The sequence below is a fragment of the Catharus ustulatus genome, chromosome Z, assembly GCF_009819885.2.
Source record: "Catharus ustulatus isolate bCatUst1 chromosome Z, bCatUst1.pri.v2, whole genome shotgun sequence".
NCBI classification, from domain to species: Eukaryota; Metazoa; Chordata; class Aves; order Passeriformes; family Turdidae; genus Catharus; species Catharus ustulatus.
The window spans coordinates 58439768-58450820 of record NC_046262.2 but is presented as its reverse complement, the minus strand read 5'-3'; the positions used below and the strand labels follow the sequence as shown (position 1 = coordinate 58450820).

Here is an 11053-nt window from a genome sequence, read left to right as displayed (position 1 = left end):
GGGAGGCTGGGCCCAGAGAGTGGTGGTGAATGGTGCTGCATCCAGCTGGGAATCAGTCACCAGTGGTGTCCCCCAGGGGTCTGTGCTGGGGCCTGTTCTGTTCAATATTTTTACTGACATGGATGAGGGTATTGAGTCCTACATTAGTAAATTTGCAGAGGACACTAAGCTGGGAGCGTGTGTCAATCTGTTGGAAGGTAGGAGGGCTCTGCAGAGCCACCTGGACCAGTTGGATGGATGGGCAGAGTCCAGTAAGATGAATTTTAATAAAGTCCAAGTGCTGAGTCCTGCATTTTGTTTACAACCCCCTGCAGTGTTACAGGCTGGGGACAGTGTGGCTGCACAGTGCCAAGGCAGAAAGGGACCTGGGGGTGCTGGTACAGCTGACTGAACATGAGCCAGCAGTGTGCCCTGGTGTCCAAGAAGGCCAAGGGCATCCTGGTTGTATGAGGAATATGTGGCCAGCAGGAGCAGGGAGGTCATTCTTCCCCTGTACTCAGCACTGGTGAGGCTGCACCTCGAGTTTTGTGTCCAGTTCTGTTCCCTCAGTTTAGGAAGGACCTTGAGACGCTTGAGAACATCCAGAGGAGGCAACAAGGCTGGTAAGGGGCTTGGAACACAAACCCTGTGAGGAACAGCTGGGGGAGCTGGGGTTGTTCAGCCTGGAGAAAAGGAGACTCAGGGGTGACCTTATCACTCTCTACAACTTCTTGAAAGGTGGCTGTGGGTCTCTTTCCCCTAACAGCACTGACAGAACCAGAGGACAGTCTCAAGCTGCACCAGGGCAGATACAGGTTGGATATTAGTAAAAAGTTTTTCACAGAAAGAGTGATAAAGTACTGGAATGGTCTGCCCAGGGAGGTGGTGGAGTCACCATCCCTGGATGTGTTTAAAAAAAAACTGGATGTGGCACTCGGTGCCATGGTCTAGTTGAAGTGTTAGGGCATGGGTTGGACTCAATGATCTTGGAGGTCTCTTCCAACCTAGTGATTCTGTGATTTCAGAATGACCATGGGCAGTTCCAGTCACAGTAGGCTGAGGTAGAATAGTGATTTACATGTTGGGTTCTTGCCCCGGTAAGTGAAAATAGTATGTGCATGATGCTTCCTTGGCTTGAACCAAGATCTTTCAGAATGCTGTTTTAATTTCCATATGACAATGCTACTCATACATATCCATCCTAAACACTCCCTTTCTCTATTTGTTGTGTGTGTCACTAAAAACTGCTTCAAACAAATAAAATGCATCTTGAAGAGTCTTTAAACTCTGGGGGGGGTCCATATCCAGTTTTGTGAAGATGCTGTATCCATAGTTACAGTCTTTCTCCTTGATTGGATTTTTGATTTTTCGTTTTATAACCATTTAACACAGACTTCCAGTTTGTATCACAAGTATCCTTTGTTTCCTCAATCCTGTTTATGGCACCCCCATAAAACCTGACAGCTTTGAAGGCTTTTGATGCAGCAAAAGCTGAAGCATTATCTTACACGTGTGCATGAATGCACAGGTGTTGTGTGCTCATGACTTGAAACTGATCCTATCTCTAGGGAGTCACTGAGCATGTGTATAAGATTTAACATGATGGAGTCAAAAGCCTGCCCTCTCCAATCTCTGCAATACAAGACATGAGGTCTAGCAGCATATGGAAGGAAGAATCCTTTTTGAAAAGATAATTGTATTTTTGGGTTTTTTGCATCTTCTAGAATGCTCTTGTTCTATAGCAGTTTCATGTGTGGCTGTGTGCAGACAGACACAAATGTTATCCTTGCCAAGACAGACCACAGTGGGGAAAAGACAAAGCAGTTGAGAAGAGGCTGCTGACAGCAGGAGAAAAAATATTACTGCCCTTGACCTGTCAAATCAGCCAAACCCGCCAGTATCTCTGTGGCCTCAAGCCTACCTTACTGTTTGTACGGTCTGGGGTATGCTATTGAGAATCCTAGAATTTTGTCCTTACATAGAACACTTTATAGTATTCTATTTAAAATAGCAGATGGGCTTTAAGTCTTTTAAATTTAAAAAAGCAGGTGGGCTTTTTACATGTCTGATCTAGTAAATAAATACAATGTGAACTTAGCCTCCTGATAGCTGTTTTTAAATCCTGTTTAACAGGGTTTTATCTCTCATCTGGACAAGAAGATAAAGATGTATTACAAAAAGAATTATGAGACAACTGAGGCTCACACTGAGCACTTAAAAAAAATCTGCCATTATAAAAATCTCCTTAGTGGTGTTACTGGTTAACTGGCACTCCAGATCAGAACAGCAGTGCAAGATAGGTGCTGTCCTTAAATCTGTAGATAGATTTTCCTGCATCTGTGGATCCTTCCTCTCTGTGTTTATCCTAGTAAACAATCCTAAGAGGTAGACTGCAGGATTGATTTCAGTGATACAGAGACAGAACTGGGTTTTTTCCGGAAAAAAAAACGTGAAATTGGTGATATTTTTCTTGAATTGGTGAGATTCTTGATCCCCAAACTGACCATTTGTCTTCTTGCCCATTTAGTATTACACTTCTGTTTCGTCCTGCTTTTGAGTTGAAATGATGTAAACATAATAAATAGTTACGATTTTGCTAGGAGAGCATGCCAGTTTTTTCAAGTTAACTTGGGTTAAGATGTGGGCATTGAATAACAGTCTCTTTCTAGTCTGCCACTGATTTTGGTTTTCACTGTGTATTTTATTCTGGCTGCATGTTTCACATGCTGAATGGTTTTAGCTTGTTTGATGTTTAACAAAAGGAAAATTATCAATATAAACATCAAGGAAAATATTATGGTTATAAAATTAAACCAACACAGTGGAGAAGGATACATAACCATGTTTTTAATCACTCATAATTTCCTAGCAGAATTAAGACATTTATTTATTTCACTGCTGGTATTAGAAAAACAGAGAGTTTCCTTCCTCAGTATTTGGCAGTACCTCTTCTACCTGCTGCTGGAGCCAGATGACCACATGCTGACTCATTTAGAGGTTCCTATTTGTGTGTGGAAAACAATTCCTACGAGAAGTCAGCTACATAGCTTTTTTTTTTCTGTTTCATTTAATGCACAACAGATTTGGAGTTCTTTATGACCCCTGTCCATATTGTGTGACTAGTTCCAATCAAGGTACAAGAATTTGCTCTGAACTCTAATTTCAGATTCAATGTTCTGTCTTCTTTTTGAAGTTCCAGTTCTTGAAATCAACTGCATAATATGGTTCTCTTCCATGTTTAAGAAACAGAAATGGATTTCCCTTATAACTGAAGAAGAAGCAGCTAAAAGCTTACCCTACTCTGTGATATGAACTTGCAGAGAATACAGCAAAGGCAAGACAGTTGTACAGATTTTTAAGATTACACATTTAAAGTAAGTTTAATCTATTTTAAGGTATGATTTATGATTTTTGAACTCTTCAAACGGAACATAGATTGGTTTGGGTTGGAAGGGACCTTAAAAGTCATCCAGTTCCAACCACCCTGTCATAGGCAGGGAACCTTCCGCTAGACCATGTCACTCAGAGCTCCATCCAACTTGGTCTTCTTGTTTCTCAGTATCAGAGTTTCCATTTGCTGCCTAAGATACCACTGTTAAACCTAGATTGCTGTATAAAGATTGTCTGTATAAATCTTTGCAGATTTAGTACTCGCCAAAATCAGAGGATGAGAGACATTTGTCATTAGTCATTAAGACAATTAGGGTTTGATTGTTTACCCTGTCCATTTTTTTGTTTTTTAAAAGCATGTTATTATCATAAATTATATTTAAGTGTTAACTTAGTGCTAACAGTTAGCCAGCTTGACTTTACAGCATGCTATGTTGTTGGAATTCTGAAATTTAATGTAACTTTCATAGCCAGAATTTAGGAATATCACCATAATAATCAGCAAGTTTGTAATTTTCTTGTGTCATAGCTCTTCCACTAATGTCTTCTGAACTTTTTCTGACCACATTTCAGCTTACTTGTATTCACAGGTGCACAAATATTCCTGCAATTTGCATTTACTGATGCAGTTAGTTATTTGAAAATGTTTCTAAGTATTCTATGCCAATGAGTAGAGTAAGTAATACGAATAATATAAAAAAAATATAATATAAAAAAAAAGTAAGGATGACATAGCAGAAAGAGGTAACACAGATAATTGCAATTAATTAAAAGAGGCATATATTGCCGTATCACAGGAAACTAAACCAGGAAGTATATCTCTGGAGTTTGGAACTTTGTCCTTGTATACAGGAAAATTGAAGGGTCACCTTACGTACCTCAGAAACTGAACATAATGACTTCTGTAGCAGCACTGAATCATTCAGGCTGGAAGGGTCTAGGGAGGTCTCTGCTCCAATCTCTTGCTTAAAGGAGGGTCAGACATGAGATTGCACCCAGATTGTCTTGAGAATCTCCAAGGGTGGACTGCACAACCTCTCCCTGCAGCCTGCTCTGCCTCTTGACTTACATTCAAGGGGAAAAATGTTATTCGTAATATCCATCAGGAATTTCCTGTTTCAGTTGATGTCTTTTGTTGCTCACCCTCCTGCTATGGTCTGTGGGGTAAGGCCCCTTCCATTTTTTCCACCCCTTTCCTATGGGATACTGGAGGAAGCAATTAACTGCCCTTGAAGCTATCTGCTCCAGGCTCAAAAAGCCTCAGCCCTGCAGCTGCTATTTGCAGATGGCCACCAGCCATCTCAGTGCCCCTCTCTGAACTTTGTCCAGTTTGTCAACATCTTGTAAAAAGGTGCCACAAGCGAAAACAGGATTTCTGATAAGGTCTGAGGAGTGCCAAGCAGTGTCTGATAAATCCTGCCCTCAATCTGCTGCTTGTGCTGCCTGCTGTTTAGGCAGCTTGGATACCACCAGTCTTCCTTGCTGCAAGGATGCAGCCACCTTATGCTCAGCTCACTGCCCACTAAGCCAAGGTTCCATGAGTAGAAGGTCATTTTTACATGCATAGAGCTAGGATGGCCCCAGGTTACTAAGCATTAGAAGGTGCTAGTATCCCTGAGAGGCTTCCTTTGGGAAAGGATTGAGTTTAAAACACAGCTAGGTGAGGATGCTTAAGGGTAAAGAGAAGAGGTCCCAGTAAGTCATAAATCTTTGAGATACAGACTGTCACAAAACTGAACAGAACCAATTCCTGAGCAGTGTAGTACATACACAAACTTGCCTGCTGCTTTATCGCAATAGTTTCCACTTAAGATTTGGATAACCTAAAAGAAAGTTGAGATACATGTATTTAGGCTGGCTAATGTGTATTGCTTCCTTTTCCTGAGAGATAAATAGGTTGTTGTTTCTGAAATGCAATGAACAAGGAGTATTTCACAGCTGCTTTCTCACTGGAGCCTGGCACTTGGACTCTTGATCTCTGCTGGAGTTCAAACATTTTGTAATATTAAATAGTCATTTATAGAAAGGATTGATTTTTTTCTTCCCCATATTTCTTTCCTTGTGATACACAGCATTTCTTTTTATAATGACAGTCCACAGTGTTGTGCTCTCATGCTTGTTCTGCTATGTGGCGCCGGCAGTGACACCTGTAAAACTTGGTAGCTTAGCTTTAGGTATTAATGTTGTCCTTTTGGTTTTAATGGTCTGTACTCCCAGGAAAAATGAAACACATCCAAGCATCCAAGTCTTATCTGTATGTTTATCTTCATATTATCTCTCTGTAGCTGGAAGGGATTGTGACAGTCTTACAGTGATACATCACCTTCCCATATTACTCCATCATGTCTAATTAGTCTGAGCAAATTATTTGGAGAAAAGTAATTTATTTGCCAGATTTAGCTGCTTTACCTGCTCAGGAAATATCTGAGACCAGGCTATGACTTTTCTTCTATTTATTGGTTGTTCTGCCATCAAGAACACTTTTTCCATGCTGTTACAGGTGGGCAGATCTTAATTTTTGTAATGGATACATGCTGTTAAGACAGATTTGCATGGATTGCTTCTAGAAGTCTTGATGAAATGAGTCTCAGGTCATTTCAGCACGATGAAACATTCTATAACAATGCGAGACCTCTCAACGTGAGATCTCTGGGGCAAACGTAAACACATGGGATCAGTGAAAGGATGCTTCTATGCAGCCTTTGCGTGCAAGACATCTCTCAGTGTATCTGCCATGAGGGAGTCCCGCAGGCCGGGCCTTGTCCCTCCTGCACCGTAACCCGCCCGTTTACAGATTTCCCAGTTTGCGCTCGGCGACCCTGGAAAAGTCGAGGAGCTGGATTGCTTTTCCGGCACTTAACCCGCCGTTCCACAGCGTGCGGCGACATCACGGCAGTCGGGGACACTCGGTGGCTCCCTGCGCCCCCCGGCCGCCTCTTCGGCTCGGCTGGGCTCGGCCCGCCCGCTCCGGCGGGTAGCTCCGGGGGCGGTGCCTGTGTCCCAGCCGGGCCGGGCCGGGCCAGGCGGGGAGGGGCGGCAGGTGGCGCGGATGTCGCTTTGGAAAGGGGCGGGCCGTGGCGCCGGCGGATGCTGTGCTCGCTCCTCCTCCTCCGTCGTCACCGCAGCCACCGCCTCCTGCGCCTCCCCGTGTCGCGGCGGTGGCGGGCAGGCTCCGGCCGCGGCCCCGCAGCTTCTCGCCGAGGCGGCGCGGCCTCCGCTCCCTCCCTCCTTGCCTCGGTCGCTGTTCGGCCCCGGCGCGATGTCAGGCGGCGCGGCGAGCACCCCTAAGCCCCTCCCGTCCTCCGGGCCCAAGTCGCTGCGGGAGATGCCGCATCCCCTGGCCACGTCCAGCAGCGAGGAGATGGGGCCGGCGCTTACCCCCAGCCCCGACCTGCTCCTGCCCCGCAGCATCGCCGACAAGGTATGGCCCGGGGGAGGGAGGCGCAGCATTTGAGGGGGCCTCTGGTGTTGAAGGAGAGCGGGGAAAAGGGCTGTGTGTGTGTGTTTCCTTGACACATCCCTTTTCCCGGCTTCGTTTCCCCGTGGGGAGATGGAGCCCTGGGCATTGCTGACATCCATTGCAAGAGCCCAGAGCGGCCCCTGGGGCAGAAGGTATCGTGTCCCTTGCTGCGAGGGACCGGCTGTGACACTGGTGGTCGTGCTGTCACAGGAGGGTTGCGAGAGGCAGTATTTTATTTACAGTATCTCCTATGGCTCATACCGTCTACAGAGTGGTGTAAATTTTTCAGGCATTGCTGCAGCTGATGTGCTGCCGCCTTCCTGTAGCTCTCAAGGGGAAGGCTTGGAGCTGGCATTTTTTCCTTATCGTCAGCTTATTTGTGATTGTCCTTTCCAGGCTGAACTCCTGCTCACCTCTTCCCAGCACTTAGACAGGGTGCTCTGCAGAAGTATCTATGTCTGTTTTCCCATCCCTAGCTCTGGCATATGTTCACAGGACACTAGCGAACTCAATGAAGTGCCTTCCCCGTGGTGATAATTCGGTAGTGGCAGTACAGCACTGCAGAGACATTAGCTATGCTTGCAAGGACTTGGTATCTCTGTAGACTGCAAAGTCTTTCTGAAATTTTTAAGGTGGGATTTCCTGGGATCAAGAACTTCAAGGAGTGATGTGGATTTAAAACCAGTTCTGGCACAGCTGGTTCGTGCATTCAAGGTGTTACTGAGTTGCTGGTGGCAAGAAGTGCTTCTTCTATGGCTGTTGTTCTGAGAAGTATGGAACTGCTTCTGGGTTGGATGGATTGCCTAGGTTCCAAAAGACTTGGGGCTGTCAGCAGTATCTGGCCCAATATACTCCCATGTTACAGGAGAGTGAGTCAAGGTAGCCTGGCCTTTTCTGTATTTCACCATCTGCTGTGTGCAGCTGTGATGTAGGGATTCAGCATTTCTTCCTGCCCATGTAAGGAGTCCTCTTCTTGAACATTTGCCCACTGTTGCTCTAGTAAGAAGCAAGGCTTACCTTTTCTTCAGGAACTTAGGCCTTCATCTAAAAAAATTAGTTAGTTGATGACCTGCTGAGAAAAGGGTATGTGACTAAGGTGGGGGTATAAATTGTGGAGGTTTTTGTCTGTGATGGTTTAATAATGACCTAGGTTGTTGTCTGTAGCAACAGAAATTGGCAGCTGCCCTCACAAATCTTGCAGCTGAGGAGCTGCAGCTGATAGCATGGTCCTTTCACACTGCAGTATAGCTGGTGGGAAGCAGTGTTCTGAGGTGTATCTCACACACTATGTCTTTCCTCAGTTTTATTAAAGAACTTATTTGCTTTTAGAATGCAAGCAAACTTCTCTCTGCTTTAGTGCTTTGAGGTTTTGAGAAGTGTATCCGTATTCCTGACAACCTGGGAGCAGAAATAACTCTAGCTTCAGGCTGTGGTCAGCTAACTTCTCATAGTAGGAAAGTTCTTGCCCACTTTTTCCATCAGCAATAGAAATGAAATCCACCTCCCCGTACCCTATATGTAGTACCATTCTGTTCTAGGCACTTGGCAGCACAGAAATATTCCAAAAGACAGGGCAAAAGTGGCTGTGGTAAGTGATGTTTAGACTTGAGAGCAGTTCTGTGCTTGACCTGGAAGTGGCACTAGGCTATGATCCATGAGAATAAAAGGATATCCAGTAGGAAGAGAATTTTTTTTTCCTTCTAGCTGAATTAGCAGAAAAAACCATATGTCTTATCCTCTTAATGGAAGCAGATCAACAGCTCTGGTGTGTATGGGATGTCCCTTCTTCAGCTTAATATTTTACACACTGACAAGGAAAAAAATTAGGTAACTTCTTTCGCTCCTCAGAAAAAAAATTAAATAAACAGATGTTCCTACTTTTAAGGCAATGCTTGCACTGTGTATTGAATAGACTACAGAGGGAGTATGGCAAGTGGAGGTAAGCAGGTGAAACCACTTTTTGGCTGTTCATGGGTATGTCTCAGAATCACTGAATGGTTTGGGTTGGAAGGGAGCTCAAACATGGTCTAATCCAACCTCTGTGCTGTGGACTGGGACACCTCTCAATACACCAGGTTGCTCAGAGCTCCATCCAACCTGGCCTTGAACACTTCCAGTGTTAATTTTAAAAATCTTAATCACTGATGGTGGATTATTGATCTGTTGAGAGACTGGCTCACTAATCAAGTAATAGTGCTGAGTAACTTCAGTAGCTGAGTAACAAAGGAAAGACAGCATTCAAGTCTGACTTAAGCTTAAACCTCTGCATTTGTTATTAATTGATTCTTAAGTAGGAGCTCTTCTAGTCTTCTCTCTGGCCTTTTTGGAGAGTCTGGTGGAGATTGCAGAAATTTTGGGCCAAGTCTCCTGCTTCAAAGTGTCTTGGAGTTAGTTTCTTTAAGGGCAACTGTCTATATCCAGACCTACTAAGGTATCCCTTTGGGAAGAGGGCTAGTGACAATAGCTGGCTCATCACCATGAAGTGGACAAACTGCTTTTTATGGGTTATTCATGCTTTCTCTGAGCAAATACTTCCTAAAATCTGCTGCAAGCTACAGGTACCTAAGACTGAAGTCCTCTGAGTGGAGAAAGTTCAGAAGTAAAAGGAGGTTTTCTGCCCATAAAGTGCTTCAGTTTTTATGACCACTGATGTGTAACATAGAAGTGGCTAAACCTGTGCCATCACTGCTTTGTATTCTTTAAAGTATGCTTTTTTTTACTTTTTTTTTTTTTTTTTAAATCTGTTGAGTAAGAACACCACTTTGTCCTGAGTTAGAGAAACTCTGGGGACTGGAATACCTGTCTATGTGTCTTCTTTTGGATTTGGATTCAAATATGGGAATAACGTAGTACTTAAGATCCTGTGTAACTTTGAAGTCTCGTAAACCTTAGGTTGCTGTTCAAGAACAGTGATTAACAGTGACTACTAGAGCAGTAGGTCATTAGAAAGGAAAGGAGACTCTTTTGTGCTGTTTTCTGAGGCCATCTTAAGTGGATGAGTCTTGAGTGTTCTGAATCTTAGGAAGAGGGCTACAGAACTTCTGTTATCTGAAGTAGTGTCTTAATCCTGACTTGCAGTGGACAGTAGTTTTAGGAATCAGGGCACCTTGACTTTTGACAGCATCTTACCTCTTAAATGAAAAGGACATTTTAGCTAGGTATTTGACTTTCACAGTCAAGTGAATGCTGCAGGAAATACGAAACACTTGAGTTGTAGATTCTTGTTTTTAAAGCATTTATATATTGGACTGTGTGTTTCTATCTTTTTGCTCCCCTGAAGTCTAATTGCATAGAACATTGTCTTGACATCTGATCACCATGTGTCTTTGAGTTTGTTCTTCCTTGACCCTTGCTGGCTTTCTGATAAAGAAGATGGCTAAAGCTGAACCTGAGTGCTACCATATTTGTTGTGTTTTGGTTTTTTTTCCTTTTATTTGGTTGGGGTTTTTTTAACGTTAGGTGAGAAGAGAAACATGCATAGGAAAACAATTCCTCAAGTTGCATGGCAGGATTAGTTAGTTGTAAAACTGAAACCTTGCTGGTTTAGCTTTTGGAACACATAAAAGTTAATTGAAATCTCATTTTCAGGGCGGATCCGCTGCTGAAGAGGGCAAGACAAATGGGGAAGTGTCTGAATTTCTCTCGGCCTTTTCCTTTTTAAAAAATAAGGAAGTTCTGCTTGCACATGACTCCAGTGCACAAGTTTGATAGCAGGTCTGCTCTGTGCACCAGAACAAATGCTTTGACAATGAGAAGAAAAGACAGTATTAATAGATTACTGAGTTTAGAGCAGAGGTGAGAAATAGATGATATTTTGGTGTGGGAAGACTTGGATCCAGCCCCCCTGAGGCTGTGGAGATTTAGTAGGCTGCTTCTAAGATTTGGAAGTGCCAGGCTGTGCAGAGTTAGAAAGGAAGTATTCAATATGGTTTAGTTTCTGCTGTAGTCTAGCTGTGGTCCCTCTAGTCTTGTATCATCTAAGAGTATCTTCCTAGTGTGGTGGTGTTGGCTGTTGTTGCTATGGCCTGCCTTGAGATTGACAGCTATCTGATAAGGGGCCTGATTCGCATCACTGGATTCTTGCTGAGGACTCCAAAAGCTTTCATATCCCACCAGTCCTAGGACTCAGACTCCCTTGTACTTTTTCAGATTTTTCAGACTGCTGTTACTGTACCTGTAACTTTCTCCGGTTTTCTTCTTGGAAACTCTGCATACCTTGTGTTT

At 43.8% G+C, this 11053-nt stretch overlaps 1 protein-coding gene across 1 annotated transcript in view; it reads left to right on the top strand.

Moving 5' to 3' along the window:
* Positions 1-6535: 6535 nt before the first annotated feature.
* Positions 6536-11053, top strand: part of SNX30 (sorting nexin family member 30) — a 53991-nt gene continuing 49473 nt past the window's right edge. The window contains exon 1 of the mRNA XM_033084823.2: positions 6536-6790. Within this exon, the coding sequence (XP_032940714.1) occupies positions 6629-6790 (162 nt within the window). The 5' untranslated portion in view covers positions 6536-6628. The remainder of the gene's footprint in view (positions 6791-11053) is intronic.